The sequence below is a fragment of the Cydia splendana genome, chromosome 11 (assembly GCF_910591565.1).
Source record: "Cydia splendana chromosome 11, ilCydSple1.2, whole genome shotgun sequence".
Taxonomy (NCBI): Eukaryota; Metazoa; Arthropoda; class Insecta; order Lepidoptera; family Tortricidae; genus Cydia; species Cydia splendana.
The window spans coordinates 17,984,646-18,008,710 of record NC_085970.1 but is presented as its reverse complement, the minus strand read 5'-3'; the positions used below and the strand labels follow the sequence as shown (position 1 = coordinate 18,008,710).

The window sequence follows — 24,065 nt, the reverse complement described above, 5'->3', positions numbered from 1 at the left end:
AAAAGCGGAATGCAAGCATAAATGTAGCTTAATATTATTTCTGGGGAAGCTAAAAAATATAGAGAGCATTTCAATCTTGATTTAGATTTGTTATTAAATTACCTTTTGTATTTCTGGCCTGATTTCAGCTCTCAAGAGGATATTAATAAATATTAGACGTAGGTAGGTAGATCGACCTTGTATTACTTAAATATTAGGTACCTTATTATATAACATGACTTTCTGATAAAGATAAAAGATAAAGATAAAAGATATTTATTCGTGACGTTCACAAAACATGTACAAACATGTACAGACAACAACAGCAAGGAATTAAGACATCAATAAGTGTGCATCACGAAATGGACCCAACTCAGCATGATGCTAGCTATAAAGCCAGCGCTGGTCTTCCGTAGAGCCCATTCGGTGATGCCACGACAGATAACACATAAAGATACATATTAAAACATTGCATAGATACACAAAAGGAATAATTAAGATAACAACAGAGAATACAAAAAAAAGAACAATATATACAAGAAAAATAATTAAGAAAACAAACAAAAAAATAAGAAAAACCTAAACATAGACAAAGATTTACAGTGAAGGTCAAATCATGAACGCGACCATACTTTCTGCTGAATTATAAATACATAGGTAGTTGTTAAAGGTACATATATTATTTATTTTTGTCCTTATATTTATAATAATGCCTGAAGACATTATATTGGTGTTAGTACCCGAGTCTCAGTTTTATTCCAAGAAAATCAACTTAAAGAAACTTATTCCTTACAAAAATTTCTTCCCCAGATTTCCAGGAAACCTTTAGGTAAAGCCTTTAAATACAAAAAGAGATCGAATTAAATACGTCACAAAAACAAACCAGTTATTTACCAGCATTAATCAAAAAGGACAGGAGAGGGAAAACATCCCCATCCCCACCCCAAACACATCCTTATTATCAATGGTATAAAATTCATTTTCAAATGATGCGTAAATAAAGGTTGTTGTAACCTGGATGTAGCCAAATTAATATGAGTTTTAAGAGTAGAGGATAAGGTTGGTATTAGAGTGCAAGTTCATGCGCGGTGGGTGCCAATTTTTCAGAACGGGGGGCGGAAATTCGCCCTCGCTTCCTGTAGGCTGGGTCGATACACCCCGGTAGTGTGCCCACAAGTGGGGCCAGTGTGGGATTTGTTGGGTTTTTTTAAAGAATTTTGAGAGGCTTGTTGAATGCGTATTGAAAAGCTGAAGAGGATGAAAAGTGTACGCGGTATTGGAAGTTTAAAAATATGTCTTTGATTCGTTATTGACATGCTATATTACTCGAATATCTGTAACTTCCACCAAGATCTGTATGACCGGGATGCAAGGGCGAGAGATGTCAAAATGAAATCAAATTGACATTAATTTGTAAATTCAAATAGAAATCCCTATTACGGTTACAATCGTCAAGTTTTTTAAAAGTTTTATGTCGTATATTTTTTGTAAGAATTAGAAGGTAAAATGTGTGATTTTTTAAAAACTCTAATACTACTGAAAGATCTGCTATGTAGAGTAGATTTGTCTCACACCAATAAGTTACATAGCTAATATGACTTATATACAAAAGTAGCGTATCCGTATACAATAATTTCCTCGTTAACCCACTTAAGAAAAACAGTGTCCAACTTTCTCCATAAAGTGGGCAAAAAATATCCTGCATTTTCTAATCATATGGTCACCCTACACAGCCTTGAACCCGGGGCAACACGTGGTAGCCACTGGAAACAACTCCTCGAAAGCCTTCGCGCCACTCAAGCGAAATTGAGTTTTGTCCACTAATCTTAGGGCTTAAAGTGGTTTGTAGCGGCTTCCCAGTAGGGTTGTGCAATCGATATGTATTTTGTATTATTTCGCAGATGAATACATTATGCTTGTTCAAGTCTAGGCATTATTTAGCGTTACCTAGTTTACAAATACCATACAAACAAAGACATACTATAGTATGTACCTTTAGGTATTTAAATAAAAGTAAACAAACAATTTGTACATTTTCGGATTGTTATAAGATATAACATTTATTGGTCAACCGACCAAATACAAAACCGCCTGAGTCAGTCACCGAACGACCTGACTTTAACCTACATTATTTGATCATGTAATGTTTTCATCTACCCTCAACTGGCTTAAGGAGCCATTTGAGGGTAGATTTTGTTTACTTTTATTAATATCTAAAGATACAGAGTATAGGGTTCGAACCCAAATCCACCAACTTCACCGAAAGGGTCACTATCAATTGGGCTACAGAGACCGTATTATTTTTTGCGGATATTTTCGTTCGATCCATCCGACAACATCATTTAATTCTATAATGTTATAACTCAATTAATTCTTAAAATTTGTAGAATCATAATACATAATTCGATTTAAAATCCGTTTAGTTAAAAGCTAAAAGCTGCAGCCAAGTCCCCCATGACAAATGGTGGTTTAAACTGTTGGCAACACTGCAGTTGTTAAGTGGGACGGATTCTTTTTTTAAACGGAATCTTAAAAGGTTGTGTAGCCAATTCGAACATTCCGATATCAAAATGATGTCATTTTGTGTGCGTGCGTCTTGTCAATACGACGAACAAGTACGGGTGAAATGCACGCGCGGATCTAATACATTTAAACGAGCAATTCTTGTTTATTTCTTCTATTCTATCTTGTTTATTAAAAAAAAAATTATACATATATTTCGGGGATCTCTGAAACGGCTCGAACGATTTCGATATAATTTGCTATATGGGGGTTTTCGGGGGCGACAAATCGATCTAGCTAGGTCTTATCTCTTGGAAAACGCACATTTTTGAGTTTTTATATGTTTTCCGAACAAAGCTCGGTCTCCCTGATATTTATAACAAAATTATATCGGATTGTAAGTAAGAATTGGAGCCTGATTTAGATCTCGTTATGGTTTTGAACTGGTTTCAATACGACCGTGACGATAGTCTTGGTGTTTGGCGCGTATCTCACGTAAAACTTCCACTTCATTTCGCATGCACCATTCAGCGTGAGCGATCTTCAAGGTCGTATCAAAACAAGATCAAAACCATAACAAGTTGCTAAATCAGAATCGTGCTCTGGATATCGACATGTAAGTTAGAGTTGCGGCCCGATTCGAACTTTAAGATACGTGAAATATTACGGTTAGATATGGATTAATGATAATATGGATTAGATATCGTTTCTTCAAACAAAAACTTCACTTTTGACTCTGACATATCTAATCCATATCGTATCTAGCCGTAATATTTGACGTATCCTAAAGTTCAAATCGGGCCGTTAGTATAATGTCTTGTGAACGATATCGTAGTCGTAGCGCTACGGCGTAGCGCGTAGAGCTTAGCTAAATGAGACGACAATCGTATATCGACAAACGCCGAACGAAAACTTTACTTTAAATATATGGGATGACAGATGCAACGAAGAGTGTTGTCCTATAATATGTATTTATTTATTAAAAGGGTCGATCAACTATTTCTTGTTGTTATTCTGTCCCATCAGCCAGGAGACAATAGTAGCATAGTTTCTTAGAAGAGCTGCTGTACCATGTTCTACAATCGTGCTTAGTAGATGTCCCATTATGGAAAGGCCTTATAACTACCAAAAAATTCAAGTTTGGTTCATTTAAATACGAAATAACTAGTATTTTAAGAGTGACCCAGGAGACAGTAACCATGGCAACGGGTGACAAGAAAAAGTTGTTTCACCCAAAAGTACTGTTTAAGTTTTGATTGGAATTTTCATTACACGATTATTACTTGTTTTCCTACACTTAAATGCATTAAAAATGGGTTTGTATCGATTAATCTACGTAGTATTGTGTCGAGATATTGTATTCCTTGGTAGAAAAACAAAAAACTTGGTATATATCGTTGCTACATGACTTGACGGAATAATAAAAAAAACAACAAAAGCGTGTTAAGCTAAAAAATACGGTTATAATGAAATATTAAATCCATAGTAGAAAATAATGGATGAACCGGCGAAAGGTTCAATTTAGCTTCGAAAACATTTCAGAGTTAATGCGAAACAAATTGTAGTTTTCTCAATAGTCATCCGAAATAAAAGTCATACAAACAGCAACACTTAACTGTACATCGGTGGACCTTATTAAAAAAGGCATAAGGTCCAGCGATGTACAGTTAACAGTGTGGCCAATGGTACCGTCAGCAGCAGAAGTTGCTAAGCGGGCGAAGTGTTCAAAATTACCTTGACATGCTCTTAGAGCTGATTTAGACGGCGCGCAAACTCGCATGCAAGTTTCATTACATTTGTTACACCTGTTTTTTATGGATTTTTGTGGTCCGAAATAAATGTTTTTTTTTTTATTACATTGCCACTTCAATAGTACGCAATGTAACTAAACTCGCATGCGATTTCGCGCATCGTGTAAACGGGCCCTTATTCTCTTAACAATAAAGTCGCGTCAAGATCATTTTGAACACCTGGCCCGCTTAGCAACTTCTGCTGCTGTACAATAAGTTCGCCGCAACACAAACAAAATACATAACTCGCAAATGAAAAATTCAAACAACAAAAACATTGTTTAACATATTCCATAGAGAATATTTACATAAGCTATGTAATACATGTATTTGCGTCGGGGAGGGTATGTTGCCCTTGTTTTTTTAGTATGTTTGCTAAATACGCATCCGCGTGGCCGTGCCTACGCAAACAGGCAGTGCAAACAAGCCCTTATGAACGCATTCGTTGAGCGCTTTTAATAAAAAAAAAACGCCCTTCGATTCTATAGTCTAATTAGAAGTGAGGCTTATTGAAGTTTACTTTTAACAGCGTTTTAAGTAAAGTTAACAGCGTAAAACTTTCTTATTTTACCTACGTTGTACAGTCATCTGCAATAATATGTTACTCTTCGAAGGCCGCAAAAATATGTGACACGCTCTTATGGCTCTACAAATAAGATCGTGTCAGATATTTTGCGGCCTTCGTTGTGTAACATATTATTACAGGTGACTGTACCCGAAAAGATTAAGTACATGTGCCACGTCCTAACTAATTAGATCTAGATTTTCGACCAGTGTATAAAAAAGCAGTTCATGAATCTTGTGTAGAAATCATACATACTTAACCTAAATATAGAAAAAATATTTAGAACAAAAAAAAAGAACAATCTGCGATAATCGCTGGTTTAGTAGGTAAATTTAAACTTGCATTTAAGTTTTATCTCAAAATATGGGAAGGTATATAGTGGAAACCCGACCTTTTAGAATTTATACTTAAAAAACTTTACTTACAAACTGAAAACTACCTATATCTTAAAGCAAAACTTAAATTAACAAGTCTTTTTTATATATTTATTAAAACAAGTGCCCACATCCTTTAATCCTTAACTAATTCTTACAACATTGCCCCAACCGATCTTAACCTAGTTTAGTGGATTATCCATGCGTGTATACACCGCTTGGCACCGAAAAGGCGGCAAAGTTAGTATCAGAGCGTATCGCCACCTTACAACTGTAATTTTTTTTAATTTTACCTGGATACGTGCCTCAGGCAATCCTATCTTTTCGGCCAGTCGTTCCCGCGCGAACACGTCGGGGTAGTGCGTTCGTTCGAACTCTGTGGACAGACATTCAAAATTAAATTTCGAATTGGACACGTTTGAATTTTCGGATCGACGGTGAGCGTCAAATCGAATCTTCGTGGATCATAGGGCTGGGCAGTTTTTGGGGAAAAACGGACTGTGGTCGTTGCTTTTTTTGTGTTGCCAACGAAAAAAACATGCTAGAATCAGACCAAGCTAACTCTGCATGCCGTTTGCCATTACAAAGTGTGGCAATGTCATCATGTGTTTTTTCTTAGGTACATGACAAGTGACATCTCCGTTTTTTTTACCTCATACGGTTAAAATTTGTAATGAGTTGCCATCTGTCTTTCTATTTTAAAAATGCAAGGAAGGACAAATTAATTTAAAATGCAAACTAAACTGATTAAATATGAAGAGTTAACTATTACAGGAACACAAGTAAAAGTACAACACCTTATTTGAAATAATCAATATTACGATAAAAAATAACATAAATCAGTAGCGCAAATGATCATGATTATCTGCAATAAATCCCAAATTTCATAAATAACGATCATGTTTACCAACCTAATAAATGTATTATGACACCGATAAAACAATAAAGCAATAAAACAAGCAAATAACCAGGATAATAATTGCAACTGCCACGACTCAAGCGCTGAGCACACACGGGGGTTGGGGACATTTATTTATTTACTAATAACTTGTCGGCAAACAATAAATAAGATGAAAGGGACATGGGAAATAGGTTTATTAGGGCCCCAGGGACCTCTTACAGTTGGAAGTAGACAATTTCGGCTGTCAATTGAGTGCTAAGTGACGTCGATTTATGAACCTGGACCGATAGAGAGCTATATTTCTGGCTGTGGTAGAGATGAATGGAAGATTGAACTTGATTAGCTTAAAGATTAGTCTTAGTTTCCATTTTTTTTATAATGAATTGTTGAGAACGGGATATTGGTTAATTTGAGTTAGGTGATATGCCGTGGCACATTATATGTTCTAAAGGATAAACGAATAACTGATATCGTCCTGCGAACTGGTAACCTATGGGCCCCTTGGAAGATTTCTAGTTAATAAATATGGTCCTCACCTTTTTCAAGGCTGTCTATCTGGTCATTCGTGAAGGACGTCCTGTTCCTCTGGAGCTTCCTCTTGAGCCGTAGCCTCATCTGCGAGTCCTCGTCTCCCGAGGAGGCGTGTTCGCTGTTCCCGTCCGAACCAGCTTCGGATGGCAGCGCGTCCGCTGTGGGGAGATGTTCTGTTAGTCGGTACATAAAGTCTGTCCTAGAACTAGAATGGTATATGGTGCTTATAATAAATTTTTAACCGTTTCCTTGGCAAAACATATAAGTTCAAGCTTCATTTGCGACTAAGGCCAAGCACGCACTATGATTTTTTGTCGTACGATAACTTTGTCGCAGAAAAGCAGTGTTTATATGTCAGTGCGCGCATATACGACAAAAAAAATTACAGCGCGATTTGAAATCGTGTCGCAAAAATTAAAATCGTAGCGCGCGCTTGGCGTAATAGCGTAAAAGGAATTATATTAAAAACAACAAATAGAGTGTAAATATATTGTTTTAAGATATGTTGCCCAGAAAAGGAAAAATATACGGGAAACAATACGTTTGTGACAAGCGTGTGGCCCGCCTGATGGATGGATAAGTACTGCAATGTAGACGACGTTTAGAACTCCAGAGGCATTGAGAAATGAGGCTTCGGAAATGGATTCAGAATTCCAAAATACATATCTACTAAAAATATTATGAAGATTTTTTTTTGCTTTAGAGTGTACAGGTAAGTCATACTAAGACAATACTTACGACTCTAAAAAAATAATCAAGGCGTGTAAGTATTAGTATAAGTATATCTATTATATAATCTGTGCTTTAACATATAATATCTTGTATTTTATTAACTAAATTATATGGTCCAATTTATAAATTACGGGCACGTTTACGATGCTATCCCACCTACCCACCTTAGTTCAGTCATGCCGTAAAGAGTTTTTCAGAAAAGTTTACGAAACTCCATCAAACAGCCACTACGAATTACGCAACAAATCTCAAACATAAACAAACTCACACACCCACAGCCTGCAACCTCCTCATTTTTCACAAACTGCACTCGACAACTATCAACCAAATGACGTCAACAAAACTGCACAATTACTCGATAGAACCAGTCATCATGAGCTCCCAAACGTACCACCACACAAACCAGTTTTAAAGGACCCGCGAGACTGTCAGACCGGTTTGATCGCGGGGTCGCGCGTCTCTAGCGAGATGACCCTCTTATGAGGGCTAAAATTAAACGTTATTCGTAATGTCGACATGCCCCAAGCTAATTGATTAATTTGCTTTATGGCCGGCACTCGAACTGCCTGTAATGGTGCATGGGCTAGTGATGCTGAATGGGGGCTGTTACACAATCTGCCACATTTTTCTGATACGCCCCACGGATCGTTTGGTAATTCTGTGATGGATGCAATTAATGATTACAAGTGCATCCGTCAGATGGAATGAATTGGTTGGCAAGTATGTATGCCCTTAGCTAACTTGCTCTTGACATCGCGCTTTGAGATACAATCGGATATATAAATGTTTGACGATAAGTAACCTAAACCTTAGCTGGAAATTGTAAACATAAAATGACATAGCCTGGCTGATGGTTGCTGATCGGTAATCTGCATTCTTATTTCAACTAGGAAGTAAACTAAGTAAGTATAATATAGTAGGTATACTTGGTCAAGCAAATCTTGTCAGTAGAAAAAGGCGGCAAATTTAAAAAATGTAGGCGCGAACGGTTATCGTTCCATAGAAAATTTGAATTTCGCGCCTTTTTCTACTGAGTAGATTTGCTTGACCAAGTATTATCTACTAAAATATTGTCAATTTTATGTTAAGCACTGATTAAGTTTAAGTAGTCCTATGAATAAAAACAGATTTCAGCACAATATTATATTAAAATGGATTTCTTTGTAACAGTCTTTCCCCAAAACACCAATTCTTAATTATCAAATCGATCGTAAAACAAAACACGTTATCTGACTAACGACTAATAACCTATGATCCACTTTAAAAAACTAAACCGATCATTTCAAAAACAACGTTCGACATTCAAACACTCGATACATAAAGCGGGCGCTACACGACATGATTGATGCGCGACATTCGCTCAAGACTTTCCAATCGGTTGACAATTTTGATTGATCGTGCATGCGCGCCCTAGCGACGTGCCGTGCAAATGAGAATGTTCCCAAATTATGTTTTTTTTTTGCAGACTTGATTCGGACTTCAATCTATAGTTCGTTTTTTTTTGCATTAGAAATAAGGTAAACAATCTTGATGTGTCTTTTAATTGAAAAACACATTTTAAAAATAAGTTACGGCAAATATGTAATAATTATGAATCTAATACGATCATTTATATTCTTCTGCTTTCATAAATAATAGTTACTGATTTTTAAAAAGCGTTTTTCAATTAAAAGACATGTCAAGATCGCTTACCTTCTTTCAAGTTCTTTCTAATGCTAAAAAAACGAACTTTAATGATGATTTTAGATGGGTTATAAGAAGTTTTTATGAAATTAATTTTTGTGATGTAGTCGGGTTAGACTTTGATTAAAAAACTGAAAAAGAATGTTCACGAGTTGAGAAGATTCGGTTTAAAATAATGTATTGATTAATGTAAAAAGTTTTAAACATATTAAATAAGTAGGTAGGTGCAGCCAATGAGTTCTTATTACCCAACTCAACTTTAGAAATACTTTGCTTAGGCTGAAAAACCTTGTAGATTTAGAATGAAAAAAAAAACAAAAAGATTGAAAAACATTGAAAAGCATTATTTTATTTTGGGAAATGTATAAATAGTCAAAATCGTAACAAACATTTCATAACAATAGCCCAAACAACTGAATTTATCAAAGCCACTTAATTAAGCTCTTTAATACCGAGAAAGAAATCTTTTTACCAATGGATCCAACAAAAGAGGAGTCCCAGCAACAAAGAATTATTTTCCCTATTAAGGGGCACATTTTCATTATTTATCAACGTCTCAGCCTACGAGGAATTCATTAAAAAACCGAGAGCACTCACAATTCCAATAAACAGATGATTGGGGCGAACATGAGACAAATAATAGGGTTAGAATAAATGTAAAAGTGGAAAAATTTCTGTCTTGTTAGATTTGCTGGCTATGGATGAGGTCTTGTGGCTCAGATGGCAGGTCGCTGGAGTATCGATCCAGAGGCCGTGAGTTCAAGTCTCACCCAAGACAGTAATTTTTCCACTTTTAAATTTATTCTAAGCTTAATAGCATCGTTCGCAGACGTTTCTGCTTGTTAAAAATTAAAATAAATAATAGGGCATTTGTAATTTTTTTATGAATTGTATCAATCAATCGATCAGGTTTGTTTTTAGGATCAAATGTCTGTATGGGACCCATTGTCTTAAAGCAATACAAAAGTCACAAATGATGGTCAAAGTCTGGCACCCGCACTTTACTCACGAAACGCTTCTATCTAACAAAATGGCAATACATCGTGACGTCACGATGTTACGTTAGAGGCCGTTTCGATGTATGGAAAACAAGGTAATTGCGATTTTGTCGGTGAAATATTGCGTTTATGTATATTGTTGGTTTACAATATTTTTAAAAATAAAATTTAAGGAATCGAATGGTACCATTATTTTTTTCCTATTTGGAAGTTGAAAAAAAAAATATATTTTCAAACTTTTAGGTCTTGTATTTTTTTATTATTAAGTACCATAAATTTTAAGTTTCCAATTTATTGTGATAAATTGCTCATTTTCTATCTATTTAACTAGATTTAGTAATACAATTCAAAATATATGTCAACAACCCTATTGTAATAATAGTGGGAGGAAAATGGAAGGAAAAATTGGTGGGAATAAGGGAGGGGGGGAGGGGGGGGAGGGGGGGGGCGATTATGTGGGATCGATACTGTCACTTGCGCGGGGTAAAGGCATAGGCGAAGGCGGACAGTGGGGCTTGTGGTGGTCAATGTGGAAAAGTAGAAAAAATAAGTATACATACACAGTGGTCACTTTTGATGAAAAAATGCGCAGAATATTTTTCATCACAAAAAAGGTATGAATGTATTTTTAATAGTTCTTATATATTTAGTGATAAGATCGCTTACCTAAACAATATATGAAGGCAAAAGAAATAAATGCCTTTTTCTAATAAGATTCAGGCCCAGTTGCAGCAACCACATTTAACAGACTGATTAACGTCAAACAGCAGTGAAGTATGAAATTTCTCATACAAAAATTTTTGCGACCGCTTTAACGATGACAGACAGTTTGGTGCAACCGACCCTAAGTGTCATTGTGTATAAAATGTAACAAAAATCCTGATTAAGCAAAAGTAGGAAAAGTATTTTAGGGGTTATCAATATTTTTACACTTGCACTTTATTTAAAGTTTCAAATTAAATGTGAAACTAATATAACACGTATTTACAATCGACTTTTTAGTAAAATATTTTATGTATGTATTTACTTTTCAAGACATGACGATGTAATTAAGCTTTTATTTTATTCAATTTTTCTAAACTCGCTGTCGCCATTGCTCGGGCCTCTAAGCGTCCCTGCGGCCGGACAAGGCGCGATTCGGCTAATTCGCCGCGCTTCCGCAAATAAATGTTCGGCTGCGTCTGTCCTGAGCTCTACTTTTTCTTTACGGGCTATATTCGGTAAAGAAAGAGGCAACGCTTAAACTTGGACCAATGAATTCAGTGTTTTACGTTTTGTCAGCCTGATGGTATGCGGTCACCGTAGCCTATAGTTGTCTCCAACTACAGGGGTGTTGTACTTGTACATGCCGTTGTTTAAAAACAGGTACACTCCTTTTATGAAGGCCCTTCTTTTCTATTACTTTTTTTTTGTTTTCCTAACTTTGATAGCTAAACAAATGGGAAATATGTTGAGGACCTTATGTCTAGATTTAAGAAAATATTCTTGGTGGGCCAATTTCACAAATACCTATAAGTAAATAAATCAGTATTAGAAAAATCTCGTATTTTATGTAACTTTGTCTATCTGCAGATTTATTATTATCACAGCGTTCCGCACTATTGTAAAGTTATACGAGTAGCATAGCGTTATCTAAATCTCAACGGCATTAATAATTAAATATTCCTTGATTAAATAATGAACGGCCTAATAACTGTTTGTTTGGTCCTAATTGCATGTTCCCAAGAGAATAACTAATATACTGTCCAGGGCATTAGGAATCATTGTACGCCAGAATATCGTTTAGGTAATTCTAGTAATTGGGTTCATCTCAATTACTAGAATTACCTAAACGATATTCTATAAAATCATTTTTTTATTTTACTACACTATTAGGGGCTTAAAAAACAAGTGTTCAAGTATTTTTTCTCTCGATTCGATAATGAGTGACAATTACTAAAAATGCGAAAGTTTCTAATTATTTTTTGTCCAGCAAGTTTCTAAATATTCCACAGTGCAATAATCTGTTAAGTTTATTATCACCAGGTGCTATGAAACAGCCCCTTGGCAAACTATCGATATCAAGTGGGGGGTTCCATTACAGCCCCCTCATTATCAATCCATTCCAACCATTTAATATTCAATGAAACAATACCCATTTTTAATTGAACACTCCATAAAGTGGTTTCATTCTATAGAACTCCACGCCATTCTCCGTCTTAATCCATTGTGTTAAGGGCTGCTATCGCGTGCAGCGTTGGACAGATTGCTACTAAATGTGGTTGGTTACTGTAATTGACTTTGCTGGAGTGTCTATGCTACAAGAACACGTTGTGAACACTTGTAAAGTGTGCTCTTGAAGCATTTTACCGTCGTGAAAAATATAAAGGCACACTTAAATTTTCTGATTGTGACTTTGATTCTTTTGATCTAATATTAAAGATTTTAGATATCACAGGACTCATTCGAATCATATATGTCATGGTTCAAATGGCTTAGTATTTTATTTCGTAACGAACTATTTCTGAAAACTGAATCTCCTCTGACTTTTCTAGGAATAATATGTGCGCGTGTGTGGTGTAGGTACGCTGTTCTTTTCTTGTTAACCAACCCTACTGATACACGTTCCAATCAAAATAACAACATAAAAACCAATCATTTGATCCCATTTAGCTAACAATCGTTAAAACTATCCATTATCTGTCCCTAAGTAATAGTCCGTAGGGCCTGTCAGCCGATCTAACGTGGCACTTAGATCCCTGGGCGCCCATCTAAGTGTGTGTACAACAACACTTAGGAAGAGGTCTTCTTAAATGGTTGATAGATACTGCAGAAAACAACCGTAAATGTACGATTAGCCTGTATTTTATTCTGTGGATAATTTTGTAATCAAGCGGGCGATACATAAATGTTTTCCGAAACTTTGGCTGCTTATTATATAAGCACTGTGTTTTTGCCAGGTACAGTCAACTGTAAAAATATGGGTGTAGCCAACTTATTCAAAAATATGTCCCATAGTTCTTAATCCGCTGACATAAGAGCTATGGGACATATTTTTGAGATGATTTGTGCACCCATATTTTTACAGTTGACTGTACATAACGTTTTACACAGAAGTCGTCAAAAGGGTATTTATTATATGCCACTAAACATCTACGTACAGTAGTAGTACCCAAAAAAAGACAATTAAATCAAAACAAAAAAATAACAAAAAATAATATGTTCTCAATATACATTAATAAATTTCATTTAATTTAATTTCAAACAGACCAATACAAGTAATGTATTTTTATATTCAACATTACCCATTTTTCTAACGAATAAAAGTAACACGCAACCTTACGAAATTCCTCAATACCTATGTTGTAATCTAGAAATGTACAAGTTGAACACCCTCGTGCTCAACAAAACCTGCTTTTCTCACTACAAGTGAAGTTTCTAGACTCAGACTAGTTACTGGAAGCCAGTCCGTAGCGCACGGATGATTGGCGAACGGGGATCGCTCGCAAATATTTGCGTCCTCTGCTAATGCATGGCTAAAAGTGATCAAGTGACGTATATGTTTACCGCCTTATTCATAAAACTTAGCGAACTTTAATAAACTGTTATGTCAAAATGACAGATAGAGACAGCGATTATAAAAAGCTTGTTCGGCAAATAAATATATATATTTTATGTTGCGCTAAGAGGGCATGAACTTTGTTATACGCAATTTCACATCGTTTACGCTTGACATTTTGACTTGATTTCTAACAACCCTCCTCGGGGCTATCATACGATCAAAATTGACAATAAATATTAGTCTACTTTTTTTATTATATTAAATATTGGCTGATCGGTAAAGTAACGAAATATAATTTATATAGAACTATAATTTGAACATTTCCAAGATAGACGTAAGTTGACGTAAGGTAACTACCGTAAACGAATAACTATTAAAAATATTCCAATAATTTACCATCAAGCAAAAATCAATCCGGACTTGCACTATGCTTTGAAAAATCCATTGAATATCACAATTCAGTTAGCTATCAGTCAATTAGTGTCCAACCGAGCTGCGGCCGCACCACTGGGCGCCGCGGCCATTATTGTTCTAAACGTGTGCACAAACAATTTGTGCTATTATTACGGACTAACCGGACCACTGTGCAAATGTTGCGTAATATTTTGCATAGTCGAAATTGACTTTAAATCTATTATTTCAACAGTTAGTTTGCGGTAAGTCGGCTCTGTTGAATACAATATTAATTTTAGTTATTCGTAATGAGCTCTTTTGGGGTTGTTTCAACAACAAAATCGAATGGATAAAATGTAAGTCTTGTACATTATCTTTTATGTAACAAATACATATCATTAAGTTAACTAAATATATTACACAGTTAGACTTATTTTTTTATTTATTTAATCTTTATTGCACATAAGAAAACACACTGTACAAAAGGCTTACAACTGTACTTACAACCTATTTAATATTGAAAAATATAAATAACTACTATTATCAACGAGGACTTAGTTTATCATATATATAGGTATATATTTGTGATTTCCCGGTATAGTTCCCATATGTGTAGTTACAGTAGCAATATAGCTACTAGTGGAAGTCACTACCTACGAAACTACGATAGCAAATAATACAATACAAAAACATAATCGGGCATTCTACGCTCCATTCTTGTCTACATCGAGCCGTCTATTTTTGCATGTAGCGACACTGGGGACATCGGGCGGAATTTTGTCCAGTTTTTTGCGTGTAGCAACACTGGGAACTCTTTGCGTGCACAGTGGGCACATTGGCTGAAGTCATCGATCCGTGCTGCGCTGAATATTAAAAACGTTTCGAGCGGGAGGAATATAGCTGTTTTTAAGTTTTATTGACTAGTGGCTTATGATAGTTTGGCTTAGATTATGTATGTAACATATCGAACTCTCATAGGTTATAATTGCGTTATATAAGATAACAATAAATAGGTACTTTTCATACTAAAAGAGAAAATTACATCAATTATTTAAGACGCGATTTTCACCTTTTTGTTTAGGTTCAATCTTGCTTTCAATCTTGTTAGATCCTAATGTTCGATAGAGCTAAAAAAATGTTATAGATTTTTGCCATAAATGAACTACATATTTAATTTGCGGGATCCTATACATATTTAAACCTATTAAATCCTGTATCACAAAATATCAAATCTAAAAAATTTAATCGATATTTGTGAGGGATATTAAATATAATAATTTTTTTAAATACATCAATCACAAGTAGCTAAAGCATAGTTAACATATTACAAAAAAAAACAAATAAATTTAAAAACCCAATTAAACCCCTCCCGTTAATCGCCGTGTATATAAAATGCGTACTAAATACCGGTACAGTCAGCTTTAATAAAAACAGTCGTGTCCGAGCCAGCGAGCCGGGGGCAATAAAAGTGCCCTTATGTACCCGCTTATATGTCCCGTTTTATTGGCTCGTAGTTTACATGTCCGTCATCGTATTACGTATTTCAGTAGAAGGGGGGACCTTCCCCCCCCCCCCACCCGCATAAGCATATAGGGGGGGAGGGGGGTATATTGATTTAAGAAAGTATTTTTATACAGAAGTTAAGGAGAAAAAAAATGGTATTGTAAGAACTTTTTTGCTTCGAACTTCTAGCCTGATAATAACGATGTTTTTGTTCCAAGATAGGTTCCAAATTGAAATTTATACGAATATTCCATAACACGCTAAAAAAATTAACATTTCCATATAGACGTAAACTAAGTTTCTCAAACGTGTAGGTACCTACTTCAAATAAAATGCCAAAATATCATTTTGTTACAAAACTGCTCAAACACATAACGATTACATCTTTTCAATCTGACACAAATCGTCCTTTAATACACAGAAAACATCCATAACTCAGAAACAAACATTTTTTATAATCACACAAATGCAACAACGCTCCAACCAGATTATCTGATTTACATAGTATTCGAGTTCGAATACTTTGTAAGTTCATAACACGCTTAAAAATATGAAACTCCGAAGTACAAAGCGAACTCCAGAAACGAGTCGGCGGAGCTACTCGTAGTATTCGAGTCACGCGCCAAACAACGCCTCGGAAAAGTGCTAGGAAAAGTCGACGACGTGGGGTCAGACGGTTAGGCGGTGCGTTTAGTTTCTTTGAGTGTTAAAAAAAAATTTGGTAAGTTTTTCAAAAAAAAATCGAGTACTGTTAATCATTAAGTCAATTTAATGAAAAAAATAAAGCGATTTTATTAGTTTTATTTGATTTTACATTAAAAAAATTCTAACAAGTGTAACACAAAGACGCCTATAAAATATGAGAAATCGGTGACATGTGAGAAAGCGGTTTAGAAGTCGGTTATTTATTTTATACCGTTCTTTCGAAAAATAGTTGTACGGTTAAATATATTTTGGCATAGATAAGGCAAAACAAAAAATAGACCGAAAATAATACGCTTCTGAAATAGACTAAAACAAGAAATAGGATAACTGTCAAAGTTTATATGGAGTTGCGTTTGGTTTCTTCATATTTAAGTTTTGTGACAGTTTTACAAAAATATGTTCATCGCGAAGTTTCAATGTTTTCTTGCGTAAATATTTGTCTCGTCTTCCAAAAAGTGAATGCAAGCATATTTTGACATATTTTGAATAAATCACGCATGAAAATACCTGTGAAAAGTGCAAAGAAAAGTGGAAGCTGACTAAAACTTCTGTTTGTTTCGTTAGGTACCTAACTTTACTTTTCCGAGAATATGCTTTGTGAATTATCTAAGTTCTTTTTGCCAATTCAAAAGAACGGATAACAATAAAAAAAATAAGAAAGTTATGTAACAAGATACTATAAAATCTTTGCTTTTCAACTAAGTATCACTCGATCTAAAGTTAACCCATCCACTTCTCCCCAAACAGCCACCTAAAGTATTCCTTACCTTAGTTACCAAACTATTTCTCGTTCCCTTAAAACCTCCCTTAAAATTGAACTGTCTTCCCTTTGTGCGACACGGAGGGCCCTTTGCTCATGTGTGACACGTTCGGGTCGCAGTTGACTTGCGTCTTGGGTCGGGTCGACTGTCAACGGTCACTTGAGGTCACGTCAGCGACCTAATGCGGACTTACTGCTGGGTTTTATTTTGTCTTAACTGTGACCTTGAAAAACTATGTATATACTTGGCGTAAGAAACTAATAAAATGACTTTTAGTCAGATTGTAATATAAATAAGTAGGGATTTAATTCGATGTAGATTTCAATAACATAACTTCCGTGAAACACAGATATATATTTAAATTAAAACGGGTCACTATATATTATAGGAGATTGCTCGACATGTTTTTACATATATAGAATACGATGATGATGATGACGATGTAGTAAGGTCTAGTTTTTTGATAAATTGAAGTACGTGAGAATAGCTCAATCACGTTTTCTTAAGACCTTAATAAGAATATACTGTAATCGGCAATATTTGTTACACAATAACATAAATTCTAGGAGCTTTACTAAAACTGTATTGTATCACCTTATTTCGCATAACAGACTAAATCCTTACAAGTAATTCCATACCAATTCCTCCCAAGACATTGTTTTTGAAGTCATAACATGCATATATACCTACCGTACCAGTACGGTTACCATCAGTTTGTCACTGACATAAACGCCGTCGAGAACGTAATTTACTTTCTATACGTCCCGTTTGCACTAATATGCGAGTGCGAGCGAGATGTATAGAAAGTAAATTACGTTCTCGACGACGTTTATGTCAGTGACAAACTGATGGTAACCGTACAGCAGGTATAAAACACAAAAGAGGCAAAGGTATAATCTCGGCAAGTCTGAAGTTCCCCCTGAGCGAGGGCGGTGTTTAGAACAAGGATGTTGCGGATGCAGATTTTTTGACATCCGCGGATGCGGATGCGGATATTTAAAGGCTCACATCCGCGGATGCGGATGCGGATATTTAAAGGCTCACATCCGCGGATGTCAAGATTAGTTACTTAAAAAACGTCGAATATTAGTAAGTTTTGTTTAAAAAAAAACGATACGTTTAGTATTTGAGCAAGAATATAGGTGCGTTGTATGTAATAAACAGTAACTTGGCCGACTTTTCTAGATCTAGACAATTTCGTAATAGGTAATGGCGAAATTACCGAGCACATTATTACGCTGCCGCTAAGACGTTCCTGTACCGACTTTAGTAGAAGAGCCGGCCGCAAATTTTCTAACCGACTTGATACCGCGATGAAATGCACAATGGTTTCCCATAAAAGTGATGCTAAGACCGAATTCGATAGTCTGCCACGGCGGAACTTGCCGAAAGTACGAAAAAGAAGGCCACTTCCGGTGCGAAAAAGGGGGCTGATTTAACCCATCTGATACCGAAATAATAGTTATGGCAGCAGTTAGAAATTTATATGTAGACACAGAAAAGCGAAGTCTGCCAGTATTTTTTTTGCCGGAAGTGCTTGGCAGACGCTCTCAAAGGTGGCCACCAGGACCCCTAATTTAACCCATCTGATACCACCATGAAACCAATTCCAGTCGGTAGGTATGAACCCTCATGTCAGGAATATATAAGTCTGCCAAGGCTTTTCCTGCCGAAACACCTTGGCAGACGAGATTATGTGAGCAAGATGACCATCGGTTACCCTACAATAACCCATCTGATACCACCATGAAACCAACTCCAGTCGGTAGGTATGAACCCCCATTTTAGGAATATAGAAGTCTGCCAAGGTTTTTCCTGCCGAAACACCTTGGCAGACGAGATTATAAGCAAGATGACCATCGGTTACCGTACACTAACCCATCTGATACCACGATGAAACCAATTCCAGTCGGTAGGTATAAACCCTCATTTCAGGAATATATAAGTCTGCCAGGGCTTTTCCTGCCGAAACACCTTGGCAGACGAAATTATAAGCAAGATGACCATCGGTTACCGTACACTAACCCATCTGATACCACCATGAAACCAATTCCAGTCGGTAGGTATGAACCCTCATTTCAGGAATATATAAGTCTGCCAAGGCCTTTCCTGCCGAAACACCTTGGCAGACGAGATTATGTTAGCAAGATGTACATCAGTTACATGAAACCAATTCCAATCAGTAGGTATGAACCCACATTTCAGGAATATATAAGTCTGCCGTCGGATGCGGATATTCGCAACATTTTACAACGGTTTAGACCCAAAGGCAGCATTAATATTTCGTAAGATCCAATGTGCAGCAGAGAACCCGTTTTATTTTTGACGCGAAAGTTTTGACATAGTTCCGTTTCCGTTGGCGAAATAGGCTTTGTAAATCTTTAGGGAAAAGTCTACATCAAAGGGACTTTGGCGTTTTCCTGTTACATAAATATAGAAAGGATTATTGACTAATACAAGCTGCTCGAGAATTTTGCTATGAATTTAGGTCACTAAAAATATGTAGGCCATGACAAAACCTGCCGTTCAACTAAAAAAAAAAGATCAATTTTAGCGTTCATCATTGTACAGTCAGCATCATATAGGCGCTGACTGTTAGGTACAGTTTAAGAAAAAAGATGCTGTTTCTATTTTATGCTTGTACCCGATAATTCCTGCAAAGGAGGGTGCAAGTGTCGGTTCACGACCATTACAGGGGGCTAACACAAATTGTACGTATTAATATTGAATTTTTACACGTTTTAACCATGGACAAACGCCATGAAAAAAAACACACGGAAACTAGACTATATTTAAAAGGACAGACTCCAATCGAAATCTTGAAAGGTTAAAGTTTGGCTCGATAGAAAAGATGTCTATGACATGTCTATTTGTTTTGTATTGAAAATTTGACAAATCTCTAAAAGACAGCTAAATTACTGTATATCCACTCACATGCTTTTGGTAACTGTAGCTAACAGCTGTCACCCTTATTTTATTATAATAATAGAGGTCACTGAAAAATATCAATCATGTGAGTGGTTATTACACTAATCAGTCCGTGTAGACACGGTCGTTGCAACCCGGGCTTTACCGCATATTATATTACACATCAACCTTACTGCCAGACATCTGAGCACTGTACATTCGTATTAGATAATGTCGACGCGTCTGAGAGCTGTCTTCACGGTACATTAACGACTAAACTCGGTCTGAAATCGCTACAACTTGGAACAATGGAGGTGAGAAGGGTCAGTATAGCCTCTTAAGGCCCCATAAAAATGAAAAATCCAGAATTTGCCACTAAAATTTGAACCTTTGTTGTAAAGAATAGAGTTGATTTTGGTTTTGTGTGAATATCGTACAAAACAAAAGAAATGCGACTCTGTTCCAATTGAATATGATTTAAATTTCATCGGACTGAATAAGTCTATAGGTAGGACCTTGGGCCTTAGGAGGATAGCTTTATATTACTTACAAATTGACTATGTGGTCTTCGTACGTCAGTTAGTCTAGTTACGTTCAGTGCAAATGGAGATGTTTTGTATTATTACCATGTTTCAAAATCATTTGATATTTACCAGTTGCTTTTCAGTGAAGGAAAACATCGTGAGGAAACCGGACAATAAGGCCTAGTTTCCTCTCTGGGTTGGAAGGTCAGATGGCAGTCGCTTTCGTAAAAAGTGCCTACGTCAATTCTTGGGATTAGTTGTCAAGCGGACCCCAGGCTCCCATGAGCCGTGGCAAAATGCCGGGATAACGCGAGGAAGAAGACCATATTTCAAAACACCCACTAGTCCGAGAGACATTCACTGCTACATAGTACATATTTTGCTTCATATTAGGCTACACATTTTTGATGGTATCGATATGAAAGTAGGAAAGTACACAAAGCAGGATTATTTATCTTACAAGACAAGGCATAAGAAACGGGAAGGTTTGAATAAAAATAATAACAGAGAAGAGGGAAAAAGAAAACATTCAGAGAAAAGATAAGTATGCCTTGCCTACTCTAACGGTCCCGTGTTTCATAAAATAGCTTCTTATGAATTGATCAATAAGAAAACAAGGCTGCTTATGGACCCGGCGTAGTAGGTGCGGGTAGTCCGGGGTTCTTCGTGTTTTTGACTTATCTACATATTCATGGCATTCAGTACACAGAGCTATCTTCTTCCTCGCGTTATCCCGGCATTTTGCCACGGCTCATGGGAGCCTGGGGTCCGCTTGACACTAATCCCATGATTTGACATAGGCACTAGTTTTTACAAAAGCGACTGCCATCTGACCTTCCAACCCGGAGGGGAAACTAGGCCTTATTGGGATTAGTCCGGTTTCCTCACGATGTTTTTTCTTCACCGAAAAGCGGCTGGCAAAATCAAATGATATTTCGTACATAAACCGAAAAACTATGTCTCTAGATATTCTTATCCGTGAGTTACACGGGTCGATCAACTATTTCTTGTTGTTATTCTGTCCCATCATCCAGGAGACAAATAGTAGCATAGTTTCTTAGAAGAGCTGCTGTACCATGCTCTACAAACGTGCTTAGTAGATGTCCTATTGTGGAAAGACCTTATAACTAGGTACCAAAATATTCAAGTTGGGTTCATTTCAATACGAAATAACTAGTATTTTAAGAGTGACCCAGGAGACCGTAACCATGGCAACGGGTGACAAGAAAACGTTGATTCACCCATACTCACCTCTCTTATGCTCCTCGCTGCTCGGCCGGTTCAGCTGGGGCGGCAGCGGCGCTGGCAACGTCGGCGCGGGCGCAGGTAGTCCAGGATACCACCACCCCGTCGCCGCCTGGCCGTTGAACATTCGTAACTTCTCATACACGCTATCGTTTTGCGCAGACGCCGCTTGTTCCTTCTGCGACGCTAGGTTGCGGAGTACTCGGTTTATTGAGGAGACCTGCGGAAAAAATAGGGTTAGTAATTGCCCTAATTTGTATAATTAATTCGTCATTTTAGTAAACATTTGTTGCAAAATTTGATAGTAAAATAGCCAATCGTAAAAAAACACAGTTCAATCGTCAGCGTCGCTGAAATCGCCAAAATAAAAAAAAAGTGTAGAGTGAACTCGGCTTATATCTACCTACAAGTTTCTCAAAAGGGTATCTTATTTATTTAATTATGAATGTAAAAATTGGTTCCCAATTTTATTTACTACGATAAGTATATGTATAGGTAAGAAAATAAATGCCACCTCAAAATCTTGTTTACAAAATATTGCACACGAAACCACGAATACATAACTAATCATCCCTCCTATATCCTACACGACACGACTATTCTAATAGGAAACAAATTGCGGCCCCTTAACTTCAAAACACGTGTAATTTAAAATCTAATATGATTACTAAATTCCAATCGGGCCCTCAAAGGGGCAGATTAGACCCCACCCACCTCCCGAACCCCAATATCTATCTACTTTCGGAAAAACCACGCATGCGTTAAAAACCGACCCACACAAATGTACATGCCTATTTTAACACGTAACCAGGGTTCCCAGGTGGCAAGGTTTTTTCAGTGTTTTGTTATTTTTTTCGGCAAGAAGGTACAGAATACCAACTGCCGTATTCGAACTTCAAGATATTCACAAGAGACGACACGTACTAGATCCATTCTAGATACGTTATAGTTTAGATATCAACTAGTTCTCTTTTGCAGCGCAATCCGGGCAACCAATGTCACTTTTACGTTAGATAGAGTAAGATATCTATTAGATGTGAATTAGATCTCTAAGTCATATCCTGTGGAAATCGTTCAAGAGTATCTCCAGAATCGCGCAAATGTCAAAATTGACAGGTTAGATCTTAAACATATCGTTATCGTATCTTGGTGATGTCTAAAAGATGTCTAATAGATGTCTATTTCAAAATCCGAATCGGACCCCAAGACTCTTATGGCGTTATTCATAAACGCGTTACTGGCCTGAATTTGCTATGAATCGTTTGTCTTTATCTGTCATTTTAACTTATGTATTTGTAAGAAAGGGATAAAACATAATTTAACTAAATCAGGCCCTTAAAGTTTTATGAATAAATAATTTTGGGGGTAAATAAATAATTTTGATGATGTTTAATGACGAGCTAAAGAAATTTTCAGGTATAGTTTTCGTAAGATGAAACATCTTTATGAAAAAGTAAAGATCCTATATCCTGAAGATTCTTAAGTAAAATATTTTTATTATATTTTTTTGTAAATACTTTTTAGTTTAACTTTTACAATGTAAGTCTATTTTATACAGGCGTCGTTTTTCTAGTTATTTTGAAGTTTTTGAAGTACCTATGATTTTTTCTGTACTTATGAGTTTTTAAACACAAATATTTCCAAAAGGTTGGAAATTATTGAAACCATGACTTTTCTTCTAAAAAGTCATGGTTTCAACATATTTCAAGTTCGCAGCCGGCAACCCTGCGTAACTATATGTAGGCATGGCGATATAATATCTGTTTTCTTGTTGCCAATGGTAACGCTGAAATAGACTGGGGGCCGCGCATACAAAATTGCGTATGTGTTTCCTTTGTGGTGGAATGATGGTTTTTTGTTACGATAGTGAGGTTGCTGAAATAGGATGTATGTACAGATGTAGTGAATAATTGTTTTCCTTCGTTTTTTCTCGGAAATGTTCGTATTTGTCATGCTACTTCAGTCAACGTCAGTACTTTTTGTACCGAGACTGACTGAAATAGCAAGACACGTTCGTACGTTTCCGTGAAAATACGATGGAAAATAATTATGCACCAGATCTGTAGTATGTTTATACATATAATATTATATGTACTGTGGCACGAATAGTAAATAATAAAATTTTACTGTATTATGTAACAAAGTGTTTTTTTACAAATTCGTAGTTTTAAAATGCTTATTACGGAACACAGAATGTTTACTTTTTAGTTCTTTTCTTATGGACTAGAAATTTTGATACTCAGTTGATCTATATAATAATAATTGTTTTATCACAAACCTTTGAAATTGTATCTAGAATCATTTTATAGGTACGTTTACAATATAATTTTGAATGCACTATTTTTCTTTTCTTATAGGTAAGTAGATATATTTTCTTATAAGTCACTCTTATTAGACAATTGTTTTTTTTTTCTGTGAGCATTTTTTACAT

General features: G+C 36.1%; 1 protein-coding gene across 3 annotated transcripts in view; it reads right to left on the bottom strand.

Annotated features, from left to right (window-relative positions):
- The window catches only part of LOC134794909 (paired box protein Pax-6), a 76,679-nt gene that overhangs the window by 15,985 nt on the left and 36,629 nt on the right, over nucleotides 1-24,065 (bottom strand). Inside the window, exons 4-6 of one of the 3 annotated variants that reach the window (XM_063766760.1) lie at nucleotides 21,641-21,854; nucleotides 6,648-6,815; nucleotides 5,516-5,586 (exon numbers count right to left, since the gene is read on the bottom strand). In XM_063766760.1, coding sequence (XP_063622830.1) covers nucleotides 5,516-5,586; nucleotides 6,648-6,815; nucleotides 21,641-21,854 — 453 coding nt within the window. Of the gene's footprint in view, nucleotides 1-5,503; nucleotides 5,587-6,647; nucleotides 6,816-21,640; nucleotides 21,855-24,065 lie in introns of all 3 variants that reach the window. The other 2 variants (XM_063766761.1, XM_063766759.1) reach the window with 2 other exon arrangements.